The 27692-nt window shown below is 46.7% G+C and overlaps 2 protein-coding genes across 17 annotated transcripts in view; one reads left to right on the plus strand and one right to left on the minus strand.

Annotated features, from left to right (window-relative positions):
- Window positions 1–16018, plus strand: part of DCLK2 (doublecortin like kinase 2) — a 278173-nt gene extending 262155 nt beyond the window's left edge. For 5 of the 13 annotated variants that reach the window (XM_049709072.1, XM_033402968.2, XM_033402976.2 and 2 more), the window contains 5 exons: window positions 2692–2825; window positions 3237–3314; window positions 7724–7820; window positions 8687–8767; window positions 9906–10884. In XM_049709072.1, coding sequence (XP_049565029.1) covers window positions 2692–2825; window positions 3237–3314; window positions 7724–7820; window positions 8687–8767; window positions 9906–10259 — 744 coding nt within the window. In that variant the 3' untranslated portion in view covers window positions 10260–10884. Of the gene's footprint in view, window positions 1–2691; window positions 2826–3236; window positions 3315–7723; window positions 7821–8686; window positions 8768–9768; window positions 10885–12674 lie in introns of those variants that run through there. The other 8 variants (XM_033403000.2, XM_033403010.2, XM_033402985.2 and 5 more) reach the window with 4 other exon arrangements.
- A 6289-nt stretch (window positions 16019–22307) lies between these two features.
- Window positions 22308–27692, minus strand: part of LRBA (LPS responsive beige-like anchor protein) — a 728899-nt gene continuing 723514 nt past the window's right edge. For all 4 annotated transcript variants that reach the window (XM_033402948.2, XM_033402953.2, XM_012535502.3 and 1 more), the window contains one exon: window positions 22308–23499. In XM_033402948.2, the coding sequence (XP_033258839.1) occupies window positions 23409–23499 (91 nt within the window). In that variant the 3' untranslated portion in view covers window positions 22308–23408. The remainder of the gene's footprint in view (window positions 23500–27692) is intronic.

The following is a 27692-nucleotide window of genomic DNA, read 5'->3' on the forward strand; positions in this document are numbered from 1 at the left end:
GGACTTCTGGGACTTCGGAGTATCTGACAACACTTAAATACCCCTAGGCATCCCTAAATTGAATGTCTAAAATAAACACTGTTTTTAAAAAATGTACCTAATGAGTGTATTTTAAAGTTGTAAAAACAAAATGACATTAACAAAACTTTTTTTTTTTTTACTCTCATGATAGAGACATTTAGAATTATAATGTTGGCTATAATGTTCTTATCACTGCAATTACTCAGGGAATTTCTAAAGTCTGGGTTTCAGTAAATGCATCATAAATTCTAACTGTAATTCAGATTGTTCTTGTTAATGTTTATATTAAACATAACGGATGGAAAGTCATCCTAAGACTAAGCATGACTAAGAACCTGGTTTCTGTTGCTTTAGGCTGAATCATTAGTAGCTTTTTTTTTTTTTTTTTTTTTGTGGTACGCGGGCCTCTCACTGCTGTGGCCTCTCCTGTTGCGGAGCACAGGCTCCGGATGCGCAGGCTCAGTGGCCATGGCTCACGGGCCCAGCCGCTCCGCGGCATGTGGGATCTTCCCAGACCGGGGCACGAACCCGTGTCCCCTGCATCGGCAGGCGGACTCTCAACCACTGCGCCACCAGGGAAGCCTCATTAGTAGCTTTGAATATGTTTCTGCTGAGTTGTGGGCTGACTCAGAATGATAACTATCTGTGAGGGGCTCCAAGTCCTCATCATTAGTCCTGTGAAACTTGTAAGTCATAAAGAGGCATGCTGCGCATGGGTATTTAGTACATCAACATGGAAGCAGTTATTAAAATACTAAGGTGAAAAATACTCCTCTTAAACTGCTGAGAACATCACAGGCTAGGAAGGTATTTCAGTGTCATCCTTAAAAAAATGCCTATTAAGGTGGTGGGGTCACTGGCATGAGGAAGGCCGGAGGTTCTTGATGTCTTTTTATTGAGGAGTTTATAAATCATCCCCCTCATTAAGTAGCAGACTAATGGATGATGTTGTAAACATGCTTATCTTGAAAAAACATAATTTGCTAAATTTTTCACTTCCTTTCGTAAGTAGTGGTTTAGATGAAAACCTGATTCAGTTCATGGTAGAATACAAGGAAACACAAACAAAATATGTTTAAAATGTAAAAGTAGAGGAAAGGTATGATGTGAGTACAGGTTAGGTTTTTGTAGTTATCCTCTGAAATTGAGTGTTTTCAGAATGGACGTCCAAGAGGCAAATGGACAGCTTGTTAAAATCCCACAGTCAAATCTCAGTTATGTTCTCACACACACTCATCTGCTTCTAAAACAATCCATTTAAAATGTAACTTCCGGACTTTTATCCCATAAGGAAAGTTTGCTTATATATAAAATTAATTTTTTCTGAATTATGGAACCAGCACATGTTCATTGTAAACATTCTGGAAACTACTGAAAAGTATAAAGAAGAAAATTAAAGTAACCTGTAATGCTACCACCTAGAGATAAACTTAACATTTTGGGGTGTTACAGCATATATATAATTTTGAATATTTTAAAAAATGTTATGTAATATAGTAAATATTTCCCATGATTAATATTTATTTGAAATGTGCTTATTAGTGACTGTATAATATTTCATTGTAGGGATTTACCATGATTTATTTTTTTTTGGTTATTTTTTTGTCTGGGTTTTTTTTTCAACATCTTTATTGGAGTTACCATGATTTATTAAGTCATTACCCTGTTGGCCATTTATGTTGCTTCCAGTTTTTAAAAGCAGATGAATTCTGATATTGGCATTCTTGTGTATAACCTTTCGGTCCATCTCTGTTGCCTCAGAGCAGGTTCTTAGAAGTAGATTTACAGGATCAAAGGTTATGAAGGATATTAAGAAATTTACGTATGGTTGCAGTGCTTTCTAGAAAAGTTGTTACATGTTCATCAGCATTGTTAAACCTTTTCCAAGATGATGATTTACCTGATCTAATCAGCCAGTCCTTCTAGGAAAGGAAGGAACATTCATTAAGTCCTGATCCGTACTTCATCTCATTTCATCCTTACACCAACCCCGTGAGCCAAGGACCCCTGTCCTCCCATTTCACAGATGAAGAATCCTGCCCAGGGCGAGTGAGAGACTTTCAAAGGTCACATCACCAGAAAATGGGTGGAGTGGTTGGTTATGCAAGCTCAGGCTGTCTGATCCCCAAAGTCATTTTCTTTCTAAATTTCCAGGGTTCTCCCCTATGTAATATTTATATTCATCATTGTCTAGAGAACAAGTTCTAATTTTATTTTCTAAACTAAACATGCAAGTTGGAGACCACCTAGCGCTTCAGTGGACACTTCCTAAACATTTCTGAGGCTCTCACATCCCCCCTCCCCCCCCAGCGCTCAGGAAACACACAACAGAAGTTCTAGAGGGCTCTCGAGCCAACCAGGTAAGCAGCCACCTACACCCCTCAGTATGCAGACATGTTCATTATACTCTTAGGTAAGGAACTTTTTGCAAAGGTAGAAATATTGTCTTTTTCCTATTTCACACAATCATGCAAAATCTCTAAAAAGAAAAATTAGAGCTTTAAGAAGCAACAAAGATAAACCATGCCGTTAATATCACAAGGAGAGATTTCTTTTGATTTGTTAGTAAATGTATCTGTGTCCTTTCTGCCTAATTCCAAAGGCCCCCCTTGCAATCACTGAGAAAAAAAAAAAAAAAGACTTCTGATCATTGGCTGGTTTCTGTTCCAGGTGTGTGAATATCCTGATGGGACCAAGTCTTTGAAACTGGGAGACTTCGGGCTGGCCACTGTGGTAGAAGGCCCTTTATACACAGTCTGTGGCACCCCGACTTATGTGGCCCCAGAAATCATTGCTGAAACCGGGTATGCCTCCTGGGGGTTGGGGTTAGTGCTTTAACTTTGGGAAAGGGTATATTTTGCTGCTGCTGCTGCTGTGTATTCACATGCCTCTTGGGAATGTGGAGGGCAGGAGAGACTGTTACCTGCACCATGATTTTGATCCCAGGACCTTGAGTTTGTGCTTCTAGTTCCAAGAGCCCTAGGCCTGGACTTCTGTCCCAAGGCCAGTCTTGGAGTCCCCAAGATGGTGGTGAGGTTGGGAGAAGAGCAGACACCTTTTGTCCAAAGGGTAATTCATTCCTCTACATGAAATGAGCAGTTTGGTACCGAAAGGCCTTTTTTCCCTAACAAACAAAGGCAAGTACTCCAGTAATGTGCAGGGTTCCTGGGAGTAGTATCACTGTTTCTCTCCTCGCACCCACTTTGTTTCCCCAGCTATGGCCTGAAGGTGGACATTTGGGCAGCTGGCGTGATCACGTACATACTGCTCTGTGGATTCCCACCCTTCCGAAGGTCAGTGGCTCTTTGAATGACAATATTTGAATTGTAAGCCCTCTCCCTTTGATCAGGAAGCAGACATTCTACAATCAGGACCAGAAGCTGCTCAATAAAAATGTCAGTTAAAAATTACACAAACATACCTTTCACTTTTTTATCTTAATTTACAACCTATTAATGTATATTCCTTGTCCACACTTTTGATGTGAGGCCAAGGCCTTTGCTTTGTGTTTGGTCCCCTGAGTTTCCTGCGGTCATTCTTCCGTAAAACACACCCATAGTCCAGTGTCTGTGATTTCCATTCTCAGTCTTTTTCAAGAGGAATAGATTTAAAGATCCTTGTGAAGCAATCTGATCCTTCCAGGTAAGCCTTTTTCTAGTTCTTAAGAGTTGTCTCTTCGACAGCAGTTTTTTGGTTTTTTTTTTTTTAATAAATTTATTTATTTATTTATTTTTGGCTGTGTTGGGTCTTTGTTGCTGTGCACATGCTTTCTCTAGTTGTTGAGGGCGGGGGCTACTTTTTGTTGCCGTGAGCGGGTTTCTCACTTAGGTGGCTTCTCTTGTTGCGGAGCACGGGCTCTAGGAGCACTGGCTCAGTAGTTGTGGCTCGCGGGCTGTAGAGCGCAGGCTCGGTAGTTGCGGCACACAGGCTTATTTGCTCCGTGGCATGTAGGATCTTCCTGGACCAGGGCTCGAACCCGTTTCCCCTGCATTGGCAGGTGGATTCTTAACCACTGTGCAACCAGGGAAGCCCCCTCAACAGCAGTTTTTTTTTTTTTTGGCGGTACTCGGGCCTCTCACTGCTGTGGCCTCTCCCGTTGAGGAGCACAGGCTCCGGACGCGCAGGCTCAGCGGCCATGGCTCACGGGCCCAGCCGCTCCGCGGCATGTGGGATCTTCCCGGACCGGGGCACGAACCCGCGTCCCCTGCATCGGCAGGCGGACTCTCAACCACTGCGCCACCAGGGAAGCCCCTAGGGTAGTGGGTTTTGATAGCAAGTAATTCTAGGACCATTTACAGTAGTGTTTCCCTCCTTGGTTAACCCAAGTTAAGAGCAGTTGGAAAAGGGTATCAGGGATCAGTTGTAGAGGAATGTATGCTCACAACTCCCTCTAGTGTTGCCACTTGCCAGCGCAGCCTGGGAGTTTTTTCTTTGACTTTGCTTTTTACTTTTTAACAAAAGTGAGACTCAGATTGAACAATATGTATCTGTTGTGACTTGTTATCCAATGGACAGCAGCTTCTTTGCAGGATCTTGAGATAAGTCTGGCTAATCAAAAGCAGTAAAACTACATTCTGAAAGCTGCTGCCTTAGATGTTATATTCAGAAGCTGGTCCTACAACTCTAGATAGCTTACTTTTGAAAATGTTTTCCCTCTTTCATACCATGTTGTGATGAAAGAGAATCTATTATGTTAAATACTAGTTACAGAAACATCTTCACAGCCTACAGAGACATTCTGGATAGATTTTATAACCTTCTATAATATAAAATATATTTATTTTTATATATTTTATATATCATATATATATAGCAAATTATGGAAATGGTCCTTTAAAGAATGATAAATGACTATGGTATAAGACAGATTATCTACTTAAATTTGTACCTAAAATAAAGGCCTTCAAACAGATATCTCAAAATATTTGTTTTCTACAAAAGATTATTTTCACCCAAAGCTTTTTAATTAAAATTGTTCCTTGGGATTGACAGTTTCAGCTTCTTTCACTGTAGCATCTCTCATTCTTCTTTTAGGGTTTTTGGGCTTCAGTCTTGGGCTGACATATATTTTCCCTCCAGTCTTTTCAACACCAGATTCATTGCTACTGAGAAGGATGTTGGTTTTTCAGAGGCAACTAGAAGTTTAGTTATTGCTTAAGCAAGTCTGTTCTTAGGGCCACTGACAAGTAATACTTGCCTGACTATGCTGAGGTATTTGATGTTTCTTTTAAAGACAAACACATACATAACCCCCCTTGAAGTCAGATGTTTGCACATCATTTGTGAAATAGCTTACAACATTTTTTCAGGTTACCTCGTTCGACCTTTAATGACTTGGCATTGGAAAGAGTAGTACACAGACTCTTTTGCTGTTTTCAAAGTTTTTCTTAATGGGCATTTTCATACTTACAGCACTGTACTATTTAAGAATTAAAAAGTACCTGAAGCATCTCAGCCAGATTGTACAGTATAAATGTGTTAATCCAGGGAAGATTTAATCAGAGAGGCTTTTATTATGTGACTACTAAGAAGGATAAATTCTCTTCAGCTCTGCTCTCTGAGGGCAGCTGGGAATTCCCAAAGCTCTTGCAGTTCACAGCACGGGTCCTGAGGGTGCCATTCTAATTGCCAGGATCCTGGGGTTTTGTTGTTGACTTAGGCTGTTTTGCCAAGGACCTAAATCCTGCAGACACACCCCCAATGTTTTAGCTGTTTGTTAACAAAAGCCATAGATATTAAAAGAACATAAGCTAGTCGAGATTCCAGAAAAATACCAAAAAGGAGATGAGTGCAGTCATAGACAAGAATGGCTAAAAAGAACAAATTCTGGAAATGGCTAACTTTTTTCTATCTCCTTCTAACATTGTCTCCTGGGGTCCTCCAATTTTCTGAAGATTTCTGTAAAATCCCATTGTGTTCTTAGATGCATCCTTTACTCATTTTGAAGGAGAGTTGAGCTGAATTAAATCAGTGGAGAAGTAACCGTGAAAAGGAAAGAAAATACTTAGACACCTAGAAAGAGTCTGTGCTCACTCCAAGAATATCACTTTTTAGGAGAGCGAGGTGGGTGGGGGCATCTTTTGCCTCGTCCGGTGATCTGGCCTGACTTGTGCTCCTCCGTGTGCTGCTTAACCCAGACGTCATGGACCAGCATTGTCGATTCCGCTGGGCTTGGTTAGAGGTCATGAATGTTCACTGGCCCACAAACTCTACTCTTTTTTCCTAGAACAGGAACGAGGCAGCCACCTCATCACACAGCCCCCAAATTTGTCACTGGACACTCCCCGGAGCGATGTATTTCTAGGGACACCACACTTGCCCTTGCAGACCCTGGAGGGCTGGTAGCATGAGCAGCCTCCTGTCCAGAAGGCTGGGCAGGGTCCCACGTGAGCACCCTGAGCAGTAAGTAGGCTGCAGGGAGCCTGTCGGGAGCTCCGGGAGGAATGCTGCACCCTTGCCGCGTGAGACGGAACTTCGCTCCTGGATTTTGATCTTGACGCCAGCAGTGCATCCTGAGTTTTCTCCTAGGGCTTTGTGATGGCCTAGAAAGCCAATGACTGTGTTCTCACTCGGGCCATTGATGTGCCTACCAAGGGAAGGGGCTCTGTGGCTGTGGAGATGCAGTTTTCTGGGAGGTAGGGGATGCCCAGCTTCCTGAATTTTTCCCAGCAGTGTTTCCATGGCGCCATCCATAAAAAGTCATCGTTTATCCTGTAGGCACCAGCTGTGTGTGCAGGTGCACCTTGGGGGGCGGGCAGGTAGGCACAGGGTGGGGAGGTACATTCACCCAGGGGTGGCGAGGTGGGTTTGCCTCAACCGTGCAGTTCTAGTCGATGTCCTTGGATGGGCTCTTTGTCTCGGACTGAGCTTCAATGAAAGGCAAGTTCCAAAGCGGGGAGCACATTGTGTCACGAATGTTTATCCAGATTCTGAACTCCTTGTGATGTTTTCATATGTTGGCTGCTTCACTGATCTTTGGCTGTTTTCTTGGAAGAGTAGAAAGAGGAAGGACAAGGAGATCTGACTCAAATGTGCTGCTTTTCCCCTCTTACTACCACGAGAGACTGAGGGCAGGTGCTGAGCTTGTTTTTTTGCTGAAATGAGAATTTACATCATTTGTGGATGCCATTTTTTTCTTGAGTCTTTTTTTATCGTGGAAAAATATATGTAACATAAAATTTATCGTTTAAACCATTTTTAAGTGTATAGTTTTAAGGGTTAGGTGGTATTAAGTACATTTACAGTGTTGTACAACCATCACTACCGTCCATCTCTGGAACATCTTCGTCTTTCCACGTTGAAACCCTGTACCCACTGAACAGAGTTCTTGCATCTTTGTCTCTTCTCTCTCCCCGCTCCCTCTCTTCCCCCTCTCTCCCTCCCCCCTCTCCCCCTCTCCCCCTCTCCCTCATCCTCTTTCCCTCCCCCCCCCTCCGCCCCCCCATCTCTCCCCATCTCTCCCCACCTCTCCCCCCCCGACACACACACCTCCCTCTTTCTCTGTGATTCCCAGGCCGGAAATGTTCTTAGGTTCTTTGTCTAAAAGGGAGAGAGTCATCCCAAATGCAGTTGAGATCCACAGCTGAGCTATGAAATGCCCAAGCCAGAGAGACTGGACTCTTCCCCACCCTTCCCATGAGCATTTTGTTAAAAACTGTATGGTGACTCTGACTCTTTCTCTGTTTCTCCATCACTGACTTAGTGAGAACAATCTCCAGGAAGATCTCTTCGACCAGATCTTGGCTGGGAAGCTAGAGTTTCCGGCCCCCTACTGGGACAACATCACAGACTCCGCCAAGGTACCCATCCAGGCCCGTTTCTAGGGGTTGCGTCGTGTGGAGGGTCCTCACCCATTGTGTGGGGCTGTAGCAGCTCTTGGTGTTGAGCTCCGTGTCTGTCTTGACTTTTTTTTTTCTTTTTTCTTTTTTTTTGCGGTACGCGGGCCTCTCACTGTTGTGGCCTCTCCCGTTGCGGAGCACAGGCTCCGGACGCGCAGGCTCAGCAGCCATGGCTCACGGGTCCAGCCGCTCCGCGGCATGTGGGATCTTCCCGGACTGGGGCACGAACCCGTGTCCCCTGCATCGGCAGGCGGACTCTCAACCACTGCGCCACCAGGGAAGCCCCTGTCTTGACTTTTAATGTGTGGTTCTTCATTAAGTTCTTTCCTCAGTGTGGTCTCTGAAATGCTTAACCAAATTCTGAAAGCTGGACTGGCTGTCGTCCCAGTTTGCTGCTACCGTCCTCCTGTGCTCCTCTAAGCCCTAAACGTTTGTTCTCTCATTTATTCAAGAAATGTGTTACGGACACCCGTCAGACTATAGGGGTCGATTTGTGAGACCTGCTGAATTGCCAAAAGGAGCAGCACTGCAGTTCTGCGCTGTGGAATGATGACAATGGCCGGAACTCTTAGGAGAGAACATCTTGGGTTTAATGTAGATTCGGGAGAGAACTCTTCCTCTCTCAGTGCCGCTGACACGAGGCAGCTGTGTCTGCGTAATTGCCTCCTAGGCACGGGCAGTGGAGGTGATAATAGCTTTTGCATTCAAACGGCTGAGCAGCTGTGTTGGCTGTTCTTTGAAGTACTTGGTGCAAACTCAAGATTTCTGTGTTGATGCTGGAATTACCCCCTGTCGTCTGCTCTATCACCTTCTTTATTTCTTTCCAGGAATTAATCAGTCAAATGCTTCAGGTAAACGTTGAAGCGCGGTGCACTGCGGGACAGATCCTGAGTCACCCCTGGGTATCAGTAAGTACCCCACGTCCCCGGGGAACCAACATCTCTGTGTCCTGTGGCCAACAGCGTGCTTCCTCGCCAGGGCTTTTGCGCAGGCAAAGTTCTGCATCCAAGTTCCGTGGAGGATTAAATGTCTATTTTCTCTAATGAGCAAGTAGCATGAAGTCACTTCTCTGGGAGAAAGCGGTTGGCACCAGGATCCCGCTCTGTGAGTGACCTGGCACGTCAGTGTCCCTTCCTGGGCCTCAGTTTCCTTATCTGTGAGAAGAAGGGTTTGGCCAGGATGCTCTCTAAGGAGCTTTTTCTGTCATCCTGGGGTTTGAGAGTTTTTAGGATTTGCCCAGAGATGAGCCTGTGTCAGACCCTGGTCTCTGTTTTCATGGCATGTGGTCCCAGGAGCACTCCTGCTGCAGGCGGCCTGGCTGGGACGCGGTCCTGCCAGAGACAGGCAGAGGATGTGTGACGTTGCCTGGAATTTCTCTGAGCTTGGGCGGTGGCTCTGGGCTCGTGGTAAACACGATCCACGAAATGGCAACAGCAGGAGAGGCTGCGTCCCCCTCAGTCCTGGAGGCTCCGGGACAGTGACGTTAATTCAGGGGCTTTTGCTGACTTTGGCTCCCCAGGCACCGCTGCCACCCACTGTCCCACACGTCCCAACCTTTCCGTTCAAACTCTCTGGGTCCTGCTAAGTGACTTGGCTCTTGGGCCAAGTAGCTGACATGCCGTATTTTTTAAATGAGCGATCAGGACTAACAGCTACCTGCATTCTTGATTAAAATGATAAACTGTTCATGAATTTTGATGTTTCCGTGGGAGGGCTCTATACTGAATTAGGTGGCATTTGTGCTGTGGGGGGAGGGTCTCAGAACCCTGTAGAATGTCCTTGTGCCACTGGGACCTCTGCCCTCTCCTCGGCCCCCTTCAGACCTAAGGAGGGAGGTGAATGGCAGAGGGTCTTTCCGAGGGCAGGGGACTGGTGAATAATGGTAATCATTTCTAATTACTTCACTTAGATTGTTCCCCCGACCTTGTGGCTCAGATGGGCCCATTTAGGAGGAGATGGTGGTGGTGACGGCTGGTGTGTGACTGCTGAGGAAGAGACAACATAGACGTGAGAATCAAAGGCAGTGTATTTGATTCTTTCCTGTAGGACGATGCCTCCCAGGAGAATAATATGCAGGCTGAAGTAACAGGTAAACTCAAACAGCACTTTAATAACGCGCTCCCCAAACAGAACAGCACCACCACCGGGGTCTCCGTTATCATGGTAAGTAGAACGGGTGGTTCTGCCCTTGGGCAGCTGCAGCGTCTGGCTCACTGCTCGGGCCACACATCGAATCTTATCAAGTCAGCCGCCAGGCGCTTCCCTCACGCGGCCGTGGGCGCTGTCGTGTTCCTCTCCACTTCAGGAATGGCTTGGCACGTGAAGGGCACCCTTTGGCCGGCTCCCAGGCCTTGGGTCCTGGGATCAGAGGTTGCACAGGTGCCAGCAAGGCCAGGCTGATGGGCCCCTGGCCGGGGCGTCCCAGCCTCTTCTCCTGGGCTTGGTGGCCTCCAGGCAGTTGCTTCTGTCTCATCCCTGCTTTCCCGTCTAGAGAGCGGTTCCCAAGCCCAGGTGGCCCTTACAGCAAAAGGAAGTGACTCCCTGACTACTCAAGGCCTCAGAAGTAGATTATTTGAGCTTTGAATGATTCTTTGGAACTTGGGATAAGAAACAGCCAGAGTTAAGCCAATTCCATTTTAAAAAGTCAGTGTTTTGTGTTTTTTAAAAGTTCAGAAGAATGAAAAAAATGTATTAGTTTTTTCAGGGTTGGTAAAATTGTACGAGAAGTCAGTAACAGTGATCCCCATATTTTTTCAAATCTTCCTTTTTCCAAAATGTTTTTAAAAAGGCAGCTTACCTGAATCCACAAACATAGCAGATGAAAAGTGGCATTAAAATAAGTGAAGCAGCATGAAAGTAAGTTCAGCAAATGGGAGAAGAAGGCAGAAAAAATAAAACTGAGCCAGAAGTGTGGCGCGCACCCTCCCACCAGCTGTCCAGACCCAAGTCCTCGCCCAAGTGGGGCCGTGAAACTGGCCCCAGGCGTGTCCGCACCTGCTCCGGTGCCGCGTGTAGAGCACGGATCCTCGGCGTGATCTCCGTCCCGCGCACAGGATCAGGGAGCCGCGGCCGGGAGTCTGGCTTTCTCCGGAGGCGGGGGCCTGAGCTGGGTCTTGGCCACCCCAGTACTGCGGGGATCTGTGGAGCCGGACAGCTCCGTCACCCTGACCTCAGGACAGGCCCTCATCCTCTGGAAAGGCTCGATGTCCTAGCGACTGGGAGGAAAACAGTTGCTTATTCTCAGGGCGCACCGTAGCCTCGGAAGCTTCCCAGCGAGGACGCGGGTCCAGACAGAGGCAGAGAGAAGCCCCGCCCCCTCGTGAGTGCTGGAGGCGGGCTGCTCCTGGAGCCTCCACCACCGTTCTGGCACCGCCGCACCGTCCTCCTCCCCCTGGGTGGGTGGCGGCGCTCCCCGCTCCAGCCCTCAGGCCAGGCTTGCAGGCTGATGTGCTGCCGGACTCGCGAGTGGGGGTGATGATGGACTCCGGGCCGAAAGAGCGGGAAGGCCTCTTGAGCTGTGGTTTTCCTGGCATCTCAGCAGTGTTCTGCAGAGAGCCTGAGAAAGTCAGAGTTGTCACAGAGTGTCAGCTTAAACCCTTTGCAAAGAACCATCTTGACTGAGAATGAGAAAGTTCTCAGGCAGTTCACCCTTGAGAGCAAGGCTGCCGGCTGGGGTAAGGGGTCACCGCCCTGCCTCCGGCTGCGTTGTTAGGCAGCTTCTGGGGAAATTTACAAACATTTAAAATTTAAAAAATTTAAAATTTAAAAATGCGCCCAGGGCTTACGGCAGCTCCCCCCTCATTCCCTGGGTCACCCGTCAACTCACGGCCCAGATGGGAATGGATGGCCCAAGGCCTGTGGCCCACCAAGGTTCTGGAATGATCAGCCCTTCTGCCTTTTGGCCCAGTATAGGCTCTGTTCTGGTTAAGGACGTTTAGGTTCTCTCAGACAGAAACTACATCTCACGGTTTACAAATGGCATTTTTCCATTTGCTGATGGATTTCAACTGTTAAATTTCAAACTCCTGAGCTTTAACCGGATGTTTGTGTGAATGAACAATGCTTTATTGTGATTCCAGCGGTGATTGTGAAAGTTGTGTGTTCCCGTGTGTGTTCAGTGTCATCTTGGGCATGTTGGTAGGGTTCCATCTAACCCCGCATTCCGTACACAACTCCACAGCTCGTTAACTCTGGGGAGGTGCTGACGACGTCATCACGCTCACTGCCTACGGGGGAATCAGTAGAGCCTGCCTCTGGGGGTACCAGTTCTCCATGGCCAAAAAGCTGGCCTGTGAATTCTGGCTTGTCCCCCAGAGCAGCGGTGAGCAGGCCTCCGCAGGGATGTCATGCTCATCCTTCCCCAACCGAGGACCTGGCGTGGTTGCGTCCGGGCAGCTTGCAAGGCTTCTGTGTCGTCTGCCTCGCTCTCCTCACCAGTACTGTGCGTCTTTGTGTCCTGCCCTTGGGAACAGTTTCAAATGTTTTCTTAAAAATCATTATTCACAAATGAGTCTCCCTGGTATTTATATGTTCTCATAACTGGGGTATGTGAGGCTCATGTGGTTTCCTACAGATACAAATAGCAGTGGAAACAGGGCATAAATGTTCCGAGGCGGAGCCCTCAGGAACGGCTGTGTCGCTCCCAGACGGAACCTTGCTCTCCGCTGCCACCCCTAGTGTTCTCTCTGCCTTGGCCCCCCACGCCCCCCAAAGGATTGGAGCCTGAGGCTCTGGTGAGAAAATGATAGGGTAGGAATGGTAAATAACGGTGCAAGAAAGTCAAGTTGATGCTGTTGTCTGCATTTTGTTTGACAGTTTGATTTGACAGTTTGAGAGACACTTCAGAGTTTCACTCTGTACCCCGTTGAGACTCTGGGGACCCCGGAGCAGAATTCTGGTATTCAACATGCTATGCTTCATCAGAGCCGCCTCTAATTGTCACCCCTCTTAAATCTGCATGCTTCTCTTGGACTTTGACACCAGCATCCAGCTCTCAGCTCCTCATGGGTGCAGGTCTCCTGTACCTACTGACACCCGTTTCAGCCAAACGCAGCCTTGGAAACTTTACTTAAAACTTCTCGCCTTGCCACGTTGCCTTCCTTCCCAGACCAAAAGCTGGCGAGTGCACGGGAGGAGAACTCCAGTCGTTCTCCTGCTAAAGGCTGTTTTTCACTTAGGTGAAAAAGCACCTTTTTGTGAATGAGAGCATAAGATGGGGACCTTTGTGAAGGCTTTTGTTCTCTTTCTGCAAATACATTTCCAAAGATGCATTTTTAGCAGTAAGACAGTGTAGGGTCAGCTAGGCTTTGGGATAGGAGAACACTATTGGATAGGATTTTGGTTTAAGACGGGCCTGTGGTTTCAGAATGCACTTGCATTTGCTCTGGCTTATCCTTAGATGCTTAAGAAAGGACCGTGCACCTGCAGAGGGGGCTCACCACCTCGCCCAGAAGAGGCCATCTCGTGGTGGGAAAGGGAATGATAAGAAACCCCTTCTCGCTGCATTTTGCAGCCTTGTAGCTGACCGGAGAAAGGATGGATTCAAAAAGAGTGCTTCCCCACTCGGGGATTATGCTTCTTTCAGGGGGGAAGTTGGGAAGGATTTGGGCTTAAGATAGACAAAACTGTTTCGACTGTGTTGCTTCTGTTGAAAGTAAGTCTAGTTTCTGTCCCCGCTTCTCTCCTCGCCCCTCTTGCCTCTCACGCCGCCTGCATTGCTTTCCTCTGACTAGGTCCCAGGCGATGGTATGTACTAACTGCACAGCAGTGCTTCCTTCCGCTGCACACATGCGTCTTCTTGACGGGAAGGGAAGAGGAGAAATAACTGCGGGACTGTTGCTTTCTTCTACCCAGGGGAAGTTTTATGGTAGAAAAAAGTGAATGCCACCTCTCCCCGCTTTCAGTGTTTTCACTGAGGGGTGGCCTGGCCTCTGCTCATACTGGGAGCTTGGAAGCTTGTTAAAGAGTGATGCTGAGTTTCTGATTTGGCTTGTCCACAGTTACCTCTTCTCCAGGTAACGGAAATTGTCCTTGGCAATCCCTGAGCGTTCAGCCCGAGCTGGGAAGGGCCTGTGGAGAGCACCTGTCTTCCAGTTGACACCAAGTGCCCCAAAGGCAGCCGCCCAAGTCTGTCCTAGGAAGCCCCATTGTTCATATTTTCTCCAGACTTTTTTTTTCCTTCCAGTAAGAGTACTGGAAGAATCAGTGATGCATTTCCCCCTCAAGGTGGTTAGACCACAAAAGGACTTCTGGTCCACGTGCCTTGTAGCTAAAGGTGCCTGAGAACTGAAAGCTCCCCATGATTGGAAAACCCAGTGCGAGGGCCGCTGGCCGGGCCTGCCTGGCCAAGCAGAAGTCCGCAAGCCCACTCAGAGAAGGAGGAAGGCAGGTCAGGGCCAACCTCCCAGGCTAGGGTCAGGAGGTAAGACGACTTCTGCGCCCCTGGAGCAGGGGAGCAGGTTAAAGCCCTTGGGGGTGTGACAGGATAAGACACCCGCACAAAGAAGAGAAGAGCAGGGAGGAGATGGAGGATGGAAAGATGGGTAATGCAGCACCATCGATTCCCAGGGCTTCCATAGGTTACGGGGCACCGGTGTGATGCAGGGGTGGGAGGTACTTACTATAGATGACCTGTGAGTACTCTTCGAATCCCCGACGGGGAACCTTTAGAAGAGTTAGCTGTCAGGGACCTCGCATTCTTATGGGGTTTGCTTCTTGTCCAGGACTCTTCTGGGCTCAGGGGCGTGGGGAGAAGCGCCCCGAACCCAGGCAGCTGGGAGCCGGAGCCGGGGAGGATCTGCCCAGGCCGCGTCCAGGGCAGTAGGAGCAGAGGCCGCGGCGCCGGGGACGGGCTGGCCCTTGGGCTGCCATCGGGGGCAGCCGGGCGTTACTTCTCCTCTACTGTTCCCGCCGTGCATGCTCTGCGCGCCCTGCTCGCGGTGCCGGGACCGAGGCGGCGGGCTAACTGTCTCCTGATCTCTTCTCAGAACACGGCTCTAGATAAGGAGGGCCAGATCTTCGGCAGCAAGCTCGGCGCGGACGGCAGCCGGCCCGGCCTGGAGCCCGCTGCCCCGGAGCCCTCTGCGTCCCCCGAGTCGCCCCCGCGCTCTCCTGCCGCCGCCGCCGCGGAGTGCGAGCGGGCGGGGACCTGGCGCCGCCACCGCGACTGACCGGCTGCCGCCGCCGCCCGCATCGCTGCCCGCACCGCGCATCGCATCGCCGGGGTGGAGAGCGCGCGCCTCCAGGGCCACCGCTTCCCGCGCGCTCCGCTCGGGTCCTGGAGGGGCCTGTGCGCGTCGCCTTCGGGGACAGGTCCTCGGAGTGGCTTCGTTTAAATTCTGTCTTCTCAGTTCAGTGGACATTTGACGGCGTCACCAGGAGAATGTGCAACTTTTATCTGACATTGAGCGCATTTTTATAGAAACACTTTGGATGCACCAAGATCTTTCTCTTATTTAAGTAAACTCAGGAGGGCTCCCTTTTTCTTACAAGCAACTCAGAACTGCGTCTGTCCCTTTGTGGGTGCCCTTCCTCTGCTGACGGGGGTCGGGGGCTGGCTTCCCGCGCAAGGCTCGGAGCCCGAGCGGACACGCTGGTCCCGGTACTCCGCCCAGCCTCGGGGGCTCGTCTAGGACGACACTGGCTCTGGACTTGCGCGCAGACCGCAGGGAAGGCCGTTTCTTCCCTCGAAGTTGTGTTTCCCTGACTCTTCCCACGACCGTATTAGAAAATGCTGACGACCTTGTCCTTGGGGCTTTTTAATGAGAGGCGTGGTGCACGCCGCGTCGCCGGGGCGCTTCCTTCTCCAGGTCCGGCTGCGGGCAGAGCAGGACCAACCAGCGACCCCAGGAGCCGCCGGAGCCTCCCTCCTCCATCTGCTTTTCATCTGCAGCGGCGGCAACAACCCCCAGGAAGCGCGGGGCACAGTCGGGACTGGGCGGGAAGGTGCCTGCAGACATCCTCTGTTACTAACCTTCTGGAAGGCTGCTGGCAGTTTTTCCTTTTTCCCACCACCCTGCTCTTTTTAATGATTGTATATAATCAGTGAATTTGTTTTCCCTGCTCATCTTCTAAACGGGTGGGCCTGTAGTTCATTCTCATTGTTAGACTTTTGCCGCCTACAAGTGTATCCAATAAACTTTTCCTTCTTGAGAAATAGCCGTCAGGGTGGGTAGAGGTTCCTGCGTGGTGGTTTTGCAAAGAGTGTGTGGTCAAAGCAACACCTCCCCGGCCCAGGTTCTGGCTGGTGCCGGTGTTTGTTTTTGTCTCGGGGTCGCAACGGGGAAGAGAGGTGCTTGGGAAGAACACACGGAGGTGCACCTGGAAGTGTGTTTGATTACAGGTGCAGAAACTCACAAAAGCTCAAAAACGAATAGAGATTATTAGTGTACAACAGAGGACTTCGACAGAACCAGAGACAGGAAGGTCAGGCTTTATAGGAAATGGGGAGCTGTTCTCGTCCGTCTGTGTCTGTCTCAGAGACTGTGCCGTCTCCTGTCTCTGCTTCTTTCATTGCGTTTTGGCTCTTGGTTTCTGTTCCCTCATAACGTCTGCTTGCCTGGGCTCTGGCTTAGCCTGCAACTGCTTCTGTCCCCAGCTTCGCAAGGCTGTACAGCTCCACGGCTTGAAACCGTATCTTTCAGCTCTGGTTCTCTTCGTTCACATTGCTGTGTGATGATTTCTCTCTGGGCTGGTGCTGACCTGTGATCCAATCCAGAGGCAGGTGACAGGATGCAGATGGGCTTCCTGGACACACAGCTCCAGTGGGTGCAGGCTTCAAGAGAGGGTAGTGATGGGCAGGTCCAGAACATTCTGCCTGTCGCTCTTCTCACTGGTTAAAGAGCAAGCTTTTTCATAGCTTCCAATAGAAAAATGTTTGTTAATGGCAGTGAAGAGCTAATGTCAAAGAAAGAGGAGAAAAATGAGGATAGTGAAAATGAAAATGGAAGAATGACGGAGCGAGGCCTTTAGTGTACTGATGGGAGCCTGAAACTCGACCCCATCTCTCAAACTGCAAGGTTCAAAGACGTTTGCTTAAGACTTAAGAAAACATATGGCCAGGGCAGTGCCAGTCACTGGCGACAGGAGCTGGAGCACCTTCTGTCCCGCACATGCTCCCACGTTCTGTGGCACCCTTGGGTGGCCTGGAGACAGGAGTAGGCTGAGCTGGGTGTGGCACCGTGGCCTAGCAGTGGCCAAGCAGTTCTTTAGTAATGAATCCCACAAACACCTAGAGTGTTAAGCGGTGGTAAAGGAACAAGCCCAGAAGTCAGGTGACATAACCCGGGTCATAGAACTGGCAGGAGACAGAGCCATGATGTGGTTTCAGATTCCATGGACATCAAACCTGGGCTCTTTTGAAGGCAGCCTGTTGTCCAGGGTAAATCAAGGCCTGGACATGAGTGGTCATCTAGAGGAAGATCCTAACTAAAGGCTCCGACACCACAGCAAATTGTTCATTCACCCACACATTCAGCAAACGTTATTGAGCTCTTATTCTGGTCTCAGGATCCAAATTAAATAGAGGTCCTTTATTGCTGGGTTCCTCCGCTCCCGCACTGAGAGAGAGGCATGTGCTTGGTTTATGTTCATCCCCTTATTCCAGCAGGGGAGCCATGTCTACAGAAGTTGACCTTTGAATAGAGCAAGGGAAGCCGTGACCTGCCGAAGCCATCGCGGGCTGCCTGCTGGGCCCAGCCAAGAGTCAGCGGGAGTCTGTCTCTCTTTCTTCAAAAAGGTTGCCGTGACGTGAAAGTACATGGAATATACAGATGGAAGCATTTGGCGTAACTCCCCCAGAATATCTGCATGAATAAGATTGTGAAACGTGAATCAGGAGATGGGGGACGGTTCAGAACAGATAAACCATATTGAAGGAAGAGTGCTGGGTAGTGATGCTGTCTTGGAGGAGGACTTTCAGGGCAGTTTGCCATCCCGTGGAAATACAATGTAAGCCACATAATTTAACATTTTCTGGTACCATATTAAAAAAATCTAAAAAGGAACAGGTGAAATTATAGTATAGTTTATTTAACCCACTATATCTAAATACATCCCTTTAAAGTATTATTTCAACATGTGATCAATGTAAAAAAAAATCATTGGGATACTTTACCTTATTTCTTTGTCCTAAGTCTTTGAAACCTGGTGTGTATTGACATGTATGGTACATCTCAGGTTGGACCAGGCACATTTCAAGCGTTTAGTAGCCTCGTGTTGCTCCGCCTGCCAAGCTGGACAGTGCAGCTCTAAAGAAAGGCCACAGCACTCAGTTTCCTTGTTTTGTTTAGTTTTGCATATGATGTGTATGACAATGCAGAAGGAACCCTTATCCACTGTTTTAAATGGGATGGACTGATTTAAGACGATCTCAGCAGGTTAGAGCACTGATCCAAACCTGAGATGTGAAATCAAAGCGCGAAGTCCTGTGATTCAGTGGCCAAGGCCTTGGCATTCACTGCTTCACGGGAAAGATCTGGGAGGGGAGAAGTGCAAAGAGCATCACGTCATTAGGTGCCAACAGAACTGCTTAAACGTTAGAATAACCTTAAGCTGCATCCTGAAAAGTCCGTGCAGATCGTGGGCAGCGTGAGTCGAACCTCCCAGGTACGGCTCTGCGCTGGGGCCTCGGGGAGTGTGGTGCAGATGAGGCAACCATCGCCTGAAAGAAGGCAGCCAGGGTGGCGAGGGGTTTAAGGCCCTGGGAGCCAAGGACTGGTGGAGAAGCGGTCAGGTGTTGCTTAGGAAAACCCAGAGGCACCTCCGCCTGATGTGTGGCTTCACAGTGAACTGCTCTGTGGCAGGGGCTGCAGACTTCTTTTGGGCGCTCTGGGTGGCGGCCCGAGGTCAGTGGGTAGGAGGCATGAGGGTCAGGTGTGAACGCAGCGTCGCAGGAGCAGCCCGGTGACACAATTCACTGCTTTCTAAAGGAGCGATTGTGTAGTTCTGGGAAATGCCTAGGTGCTAAATAATAACAAAAGCTCATCGTCTGTACAGAGTTATCTCACACTGTCTTGTTTGAGCCACACCACAGCCCTGAGAGAACAGCTAACATCCCTGTTCAGCAAATGAGGAAACTCAGATGGGTCTCGAGCTGACGGAGCCTGGACATGCCTCTCCCGGCCCCGGGGCAGGTGTCCTGGGAGCTGCTGTGCCCCTCCAGGTGGTCAGGGATGCTTTAGGGGTAGCGTCCGTGTCCTAAGGTGGAGGTGGGATGGGCTGGGGAAGACACCTGACAAAGTGGTAGAAAATCGAGGCGGCTAAGAAGTTCCCAGGGCAGGGGTGTGTGAGTCCTGTTAGATGAAGGAAGGCAGTAGTCTCTCTGAGGGAGGCGGATGTGTGCAACTTTGGTTAGTCTTGGCCAATGGATTTTAAGGGGCTATCTTATGATAAAACCCGCAGCCTTGAACTCAGTGGGGGGTGTGTTACCATCACTGAGCAGCTGAGCGGAAGAAAAAGGTATTTGGTCCAGAGACTGACCTGCTCGTGCCATACTCCTCACACAGGAGCCTCCTTCATTTGGGGCAGGGCTGGCAGCATGGCCTTTGGCGGTCAGGAGGGTTTCAGCCCGAGTCTGATGGCGTGAGGCTGGGCACCTGCCTGTGCTGGCACTAAGGTCAAGCCTGGGGAGTGTCTCTCAGCTGATCCAAGTCTGAAGCTGCAGCACAGCCAGCTGCTTCTGCCAGGCTCCCCCAGAATCTTGGTTTTGGCAAGGTAAAATATTCCTGAACTTGAGACAGGAAAATGATTCACTGCATGTTTCTGGCACGTGACTGCCGTGGAATTCAGAGGAACATTTGTAGGTCACCTGCTTCCCTTGCCTGCAGGTCAGACCACCCTGTTCTCTAGAAGGAACGATGTGAGGCCCTCTGGTTTGAGCAATCTGCATTTCTGGCTCAGAGAGGCAGGGCAGGGAGTGATGTGTCAGTGTCATTCATCGTAGCCTTGGGCTTTTATATGGTGATCATGTGATTTGGGGGACCCAGGAAATGCATCACGGACTCTACTTCTCATATCTATTGAAAAGAAAGATCCAAAAGATGTTTCTCCCACTCACCTGAGAGAAAACAGAAGAGGTAGAATTAAAAATTTTTTTTTAATTTTACTTTTTTGATCTGCTACTTTATATGGTCTTTGCCTTCCCAGCTTCCTTGCTTTTCCCTGCAGTGATAACTTGAGATGCCTATAGAATTAACATCATTACACTTTATGCTACAGAAAAGGGAGGTAGCAAGGCTGACTGCTCTCCTAGTTGAAGTGGAAAACACTTTCCTCCGTCTGTGGTGGGGCAGAAATAGCCAAGTGGAGGCACGGGCGTATTTGCGGATACGCATGGTTTATGCAGACTTTCAGATTCACGTCCTCCTCCTCTCTGTGTTTGTGAACATGCTCTGGCCTCATGTGATGTCACGTGATGATGTGAGGCTGTGGGGCTGGGCTGGCTGCTCCTCCATCATCCAACGCTCGCCGGAAAGTGGCAAAGCTGCTCCGTCAAGCTCAGTGTGGGATCCTTCCAACTGTTTAAAGACATTTCTGCTTCCTGATGTGGAAGGAATCTGTCCCGGGGCTGCTGGGCTCTTCAGCAGTGATGGAGAGGGGGTGGGGGCTGCTGCAGGAAGGAGAACCAAACCAGGTCAGAGCTCCTGAAATCGTGTCTGGTAAAAATGTATCAAAGATCCCTAGTGAAAATCTCTCCCGTGAAAGTCCTATCTTGGTGGATCTAAACTGTCATGTGCCATTTAAATTCAGTTATATTTGCAGAAAAAGGTGCAAAGCGGACGTGTGGTCTGGCTACGTCCAGATCCCCTGGCTGTCTGCCAACTTGACCCACGTGACCTCTGCCATCTCTCTCTGCCCCTCTGACAGCGAGGTGGGAGGACACACGGCCCCAGATGTGAGGTCAGGCCCCTGGCTGGGCTCTGCTCTCGGAGCTGAATGGGAATGGGCAGCCTGGTGGTAAGCTACCGACCTCATGTGCTACACTCGGCTTCCGTGGGTCCCAGGCAGGGGACCGTCCCACATGCTGACAAGCAGAACTGAAGTGTGGGGTTATCTCAAGGCAGAATTGTTCCTTTTCATTGGATTCATTTATTGGAACATTTATTTGTGGCTGTTTGGTCCACTTTGGGAACAAACTTCTCCTGAGTGGACTGTCCACCAGTTCGCATCCGTGTGCCTCTCAGGTTTTCATGTTCTCTCTGCTCTAAGCCCTCATATGCTTTCTCCTAGAGATCCAGTGGTATTTCTTAAATTAGAGCCTCACGGACTTGACTGATGATGTTTCCGTCAGAATCCACACCATCGGTGAGGGAAACCTTACTTTCCCGAGGCAGTGCATTTTAACACTCTGCACTCTTGGCCGCACCACCTACTGAATGTGCCGCCGTGGTTCCTGGCTGTTGTAGGTCATCCCGTTTCACCCCAAGCCACCTCAGTTTTGACTTTTTTCCCTAATCAGTTTATATTTATTCGAAGTAGTTTTTTTTTTAAAGGAGTGAAAATTGGATAAAATAAGTGAATGTTGAGTAAACCCTAACATATACGGTACTAAACAGAGTCTACCCCTAAGAAGTCCTGTGTTGATGCCAGCGGGATTCGTTTTATGAGTAGGTACAGTCAGCCCTCGGCAGCCGCAGGTTCTACGTCCATGGTTGGTGGAAGCCACGGATGTGGGGGGCTGGCTGTAGTTGTGTGTTGATGCCAGTTGTAAGGTATTAAGTTTCAGTGGGTTTTCCACAGTTGTAAACAATAAAGGTGGTAGAGGCACCGATTTTCTTCTTGGGCTCCAAGAGGAAGCTGCTTCATGAACTTTGCTTCAGGCTTGCTGAAATAGGTAGTTGAAGTAGCATATGCCTGGCATATGACTTAGATATTCCTAGTTTTCTTCTACCACTTTCCCCAAAGTTCCCGAAGTGTGATATCACAGGTTAGTACCAGTGAGGATATTCATGTACCAGTAACTTGGGTATGTCTTTGACTCTAAGATGTACTTCCCCTCTCCCACATTTTACCATCTATTGTTTTGTTAATGGGTTATAAAACAACAGTGGATTTTAGACAGAACAGCGTATAAAGTTCCTTTGGTCGTTTGTTTGTTAGATAAAGGTCTCATGTTCTCATTTCCGTAATGCCCATTTTCCTGTTTTCATTCAAGAGAATTGCTCACCTATTGGTTATTGTTCAAAAACTATGACTGAACCAGGGTTTGACATTTTGCTTGCAGTAACTATATTATCATCATTGTTTCAAAAGGAGGAGTGAAAAAGATTATTACCAACAAAACAAATACCATTTTATTTAATTTTTCTGGCAAACAAACAACTGCGTTGTTCCATTCCTAAAATCTTTGCTTTTAGAGAAGAGCTGAATGTGTAGGAGAAAGGAGGCGACCCCTTTTAGGTAAGTAAGTTGCAAGAGTAATAGAGATGGAATGTCAGTTTCAATGCAGAGTTCACAACTTACAAAGAATTTATTTATGCAATACAGACCTTTTCTCAAATATTTTTCACAGAATTCCACACAGCAATCTGCTAGAAAAGTAGAATTCTACAACACCAAAATGACATTTTTGTAGTACAAATTGCTAATCAAAAGGAAGATGAAGATTGTTTAACAACAAACAGAAGGTAAAACGAGGGTTGCTTCACACAGCACCCAGTAGCCTCTGTTCCTCGGCCCGGGGTTGGGGTGGGGAGGTGGGGGGAGCCCCGACAACGGCTCTGCCTCAGTGCGTGAGCACAGTTCAGCCCTCGGGGAGTGAGCTCTGGTACTTGCATTTACTTTAAAAGAAAAACAGAGGTTGTGAGCCCAAGAGCATTTCCATCATCATTTCACTTGGGTGTGCTAAGAAGAGGACAGATCAGGAAAACATTGTAAATATTTCACACTTGCGATAACAACATTAGATCCTTTATGATAACCACACAATAAAATAAAATACCCTCCCCCGAACCATAATTTTCTAGGCCTAAAACATGCTCGAAGAATAATATTGATAGAAATAATTCACTGAGATGTTTTAAATTACATTTACTGTAATTTAAACATTGCTATTTAAATCCCAGAAATTTCAGTGCTGAAGAAGCACAGTTGTTTGTTTGGAAAAATACAGGACCCAAAGTACAGCGTAAATAAAATTCCCTCATCCCAGTATTATAACCCATTCCTTATTGTTAAAATCATACATTTCTCAAGATTACAGATAAACAGGAAGTGTTTTTCCATAATATAACTAGCATAAGTGGGTTTACTTGCTCCACTGTATACTTATTATTTCCATAATTGGTGAAAATAGACTTCTCATTATGACTAAAAATATAGATTTTTTTTTTAAACTACAGAACCCAGCAGCCAGTTTTCTGCTTTGCTATTCCCCCCAAAAAAGTCAAGCAAAGTCTACAAAAATAGCAATTAACTTTAAAAAATATTTTGCTTCTTAGAGCAAATTTAAGTTACATTCAGATGTGATTGCTGTTTCTAAGAGAAAGATGCTGAGGGCGCTTCCTGTGCCCAGGCTGGGGGGCAAGGCTGAAGCCCAGCTGTCACTATCAATCAGTAGCGGGTTTGGTATTCATGATGCCACCGGTTAAAGTCATTGTAGAACAGAACAATGCTTCCTGAGGCCATGCCAGAAATGATGCACCTGGGAGAAGCAGAGAGAGAAGGAGGGGTTTACAAACCTAGGCTTTGTTACTAAAGAAAGAACTGCCCTCCCCAAATCCACAAGGTAAATACAGAAGATGGCAGCCAGACCTACAATTTGTGAGATTTACGGTATGTTTTCTTGATGACTAAAATGCAGTCCTGAGTAAGCTCAGAGTCCCACCTCTGACACTCCACATGGATCCAATTCACAGCTTGCCTTTATGTTGAAAGTACAGCTAGTTTGTGCAAGATGAGTCACAAAAACCTGAACAGACTAGATAATTTCTAAGGCGGAGAGGCTGGGCAGGTAAACTTTTTATATTAGGTATTGGAAGCAAAATAAAGAATCATAATCTCAAAGTAATTGCTGGTGGAAGAAGCAGCATACAATCAAGTGACTGACAATTGCTGGTGGAAGCAGCAGCATACAATCAAGTGACTGACAGAGGTATGTGACACATACAGAAGGAATGAAGAGTAAGAAATCAGAGTGCTGACCACCCTGCAGAAGAATATTCTGTGTCCCATAGTGTTAAGGGTAGAGGGGCTTTGTCCTCCCAACACAGCGACTCACTGCCATGATCACTATAGACAGGAGTTGCTCTTTGCTTCCCCTGTCCCTGAGCTGGTGGTGCAGGGAAAGAGATGAAGCAGTAAGACAGGCGGTTCAGAGGAGCCTCTCCAGGAGGCAGAAGCCTATTTATTATCTTAGACCTCTCTCTGTATGGTTTGGTTAGGAGAGTCCTTTGATGTCATACTTAGTATCCTTAGTAGTACCTCATATCAAAGTTAGGAACGAAAATGTGTCACAACAAGAAAATCAGCTAAACACAGAAGAAGGCAGTAATGAGGATATGAGGGACAAAAAAGCACTGAGACATGTAGAAAGCAAACAGTAAAATGGCAAAAGCAAGTCTTTCCCTATCAGTAATTACTTTACGTGTAAGGTGATTAAACTCTCCAATCAAAAGGCAGAGAGACTGGCAAAATGAATTAAAAACATGATCAAACATGTGCTGTCTACCAGAGACTCACTGTGATCTAAACAGGTTGAAAGTGAAAGGATGGAAAAAGATATTCCATGCAGGGCTTCCCTGGTGGCGCAGTGGTTGAGAGTCCGCCTGCCGATGCAGGGGACACGGGTTCGTGCCCTGTTCCGGGAAGATCCCACATGCCGCGGAGCGGCTGGGCCTGTGAGCCATGGCTGCTGAGCCTGTGCGTCTGGAGCCTGTGCTCCGCAACGGGAGAGGCCACAGCAGTGAGAGGCCCGCGTAACACACACACACACACACAAAGATATTCCATGCAAATAATAATGAGAAGAAAGCTGAGGTGGCTATACTAATATCAGATAAAATAAGTTTTAAGTCAAAATGTTACAAGAGACAAGGACACTATATAGCAATGATAAAAGGGTCAATTCATCAAGAGTATATAGCAGTTACAAACCTATATGAACCAATCAGCACCCCCCAAGATATATGGAACCAACGCTGACAGGATTGAAGAGAAAAACAAACAGTTCTGCAATAATGGTTGGAGACGTCAATACCCCACTTTCAATAATGGGTAGAACAACCAGAAAGAAGATACAGAAATGGAGGATCTGAACAATACTAAAAACCAACTGGATGTAACGCATATATAAACAAACATTCACCCAACAACAGCAGAATGCACATTTTTCTCAAATGCACACGGAACATTCTCCAAGATAAACCATACATTAGGCCACAAGTCCTAATACACTTTAAAAAGACTGAAATAACACACAGTATTTTTTCTAATCACAACAGAATTAAACTAGACATCAATAACAGAAGGAAAACTGGAAAATTCATCAGTTTGTGGAAACTGACCAATGGGTCAAAGAAAAAAATCTCAGGGAAATTAGAAAATACCAAGACGAATACAAAACAACAAGCCAAAACTTACAGGATGCAGCAAAACCAGTGCTAAAAGGGAAATTCAGAGCTGTAAACACAGATACTTAAAATCTCAATCAGTAACCTAATTCTACACATTAAAGAACAAGAAAAAGCTGCAAACTAAACCCAAAGGTAACAGAAGGAATGAAACAATAAAGATTAGAATGGAAATAGGGGATAGAAAAACAGAAAAATCAACAAAGTCAAAAGTTGAGTCTTTAGGGCTTCCCTGGTGGCACAGTGGTTGGGAGTCCGCCTGCCGATGCTGGGGACGCAGGTTCGTGCCCCGGTCCGGGAAGATCCCGCAGTGAGCCATGGCCACTGGGCCTGCGCGTCCAGAGCCTGTGCTCTGCAACGGGAGAGGCCACAGTGGTGAGAGGCCCGCGTACAGCAAAAAGAAAAAAAAAAAGTTGCGTCTTTGAAAAGGGCAACAAAATTGACAAACTTTTAGTTAGACTAAAAAAAAGGACTCAAATTACTAAAATCATAAAGTGGAGACATTGCTACCAATTTTATAGAAATAAAAAGAGGATTATCAGAGAATACTAGGAACATCTGTATGCCAACAATTGGGATAACCTAGATGAAATGGAAAAATTCTTGGAAACACACATTATTCCAAAATTTCATCATGGAGAAACAAAAAATCTGAATAGACTTATAACTAGTAATGAGACTGAATCAGTAATCAAAAACCTCTCAATAAGAAAAGCCCTGGACCAGAGAGCTTCACTGGTGAATTCTGTCAAAGATTTAAAGAAGGATTAACACCAACTCAAATGCCTATAAAAAACTACAGAGAACATTTCTTAAGTCGTTCAATGAGGCCAACACACCCTGACACCAAAGTGAAACAGACATTACAAGAAAAGAAATCACAGACCATATCCCTTATGATTACTGATACAAAAATCTTTAACAAATACTAGCAAACCAAATTCAGTAGCACATTAAGAAGATTATATAGACCATGACCAAGTGGGATTTATTCTTGGAATATAAGGATGGTTTAACATTCAAAAATCAATTGTAATATATCACATCAACAACAACAACAAAAGAAACCCATATGAGAGAAGGCATTTGACTAAATTCATCATCCTTTCATGATAAAAACACTGAAACTATGAATAGACGGAAAGTACCTCAACACGATATAAAGGGCATTTATGAAAAATTCCCAGCTAACATCACATTCAATGGTGAATACTGAAAGCTTTCCCCCTCTTACTGGGAACAAGACGAGGATACCTGTTTTCACCACTTCTAGTCAATATAGTACGAAAAGTCCTAGCCAGGGCAGTTAGGCAAGGAAAAGAAATAAAAGGAATCTAAATTGGAAAGGAAGAAGTAAAATTACCTCTATTGCAAGTGACATGATCTTTATGTAGCAAATCCTAAAGATTCCACACACAAAAAAACTGTTAGAACTGATGAACTTATATTAGCAAAGTTGCAGGATACAAAATCAACAATACAAAAAATAAGTTGTGTTTCTACATACAAGCAGTGAACAATTCCATCACAGCAACAACAATGACAACAAAAAAATAAAATGCTCAAGGAATAAATTTAACCAAGGGGGCAAAAGGCCTGTATATTGAAAACCAGAAAATATTGCTGAAAGAAATTAAAGACAACATAAATAAATGGAAAGATATCCTGTGTTCATGGATCGGAACACTTAATATTGTTAAGACGACAATATTAGCCAAAGCTGTCTACAGATTCAACCTAATTCTTATCAGAATCTCAATGTTTTTTGCAAAAATAGGAAAAAAAAATCTTAAAATTCACATGGAATCTCAAGGGAGCCTGAATAGCCAAAACAATCTCAAAAAAGAACAACAAAATTGGATGTCTCATACTTCCTGATTTCTAAACTTACTGTAAAGCTACAGTAATCAAAACAGTGTGGTACTGGCTTAGAGAGAGACATACAGACCAACAGAATAAAACAGACAATCCAGAAATAATCTCTCATATATAGGAACAGTCTTTTTCAACAAATAGTGCTGAGAAAACTGATATCCACATGCAAAAGAATGAAGTTGGACCCTTATGACCATCATATATAAACAAACATTAATTCAAAATGGATCAAAAACTAAATATGAGTTAAAACTATAAAATTCTTAGGAGAAAATATAGAGGAAGCACTTCATGACACTGAATTTTGCAGTGATTTCTTGGATATAACACCGAAAGCACAGGCAACAGCAGAAAAAAATAAATGAGACTTCATCAAAATTAAAGGCTTTTT

The sequence above is a fragment of the Orcinus orca genome, chromosome 4, assembly GCF_937001465.1.
Source record: "Orcinus orca chromosome 4, mOrcOrc1.1, whole genome shotgun sequence".
Taxonomy (NCBI): domain Eukaryota; kingdom Metazoa; phylum Chordata; class Mammalia; order Artiodactyla; family Delphinidae; genus Orcinus; species Orcinus orca.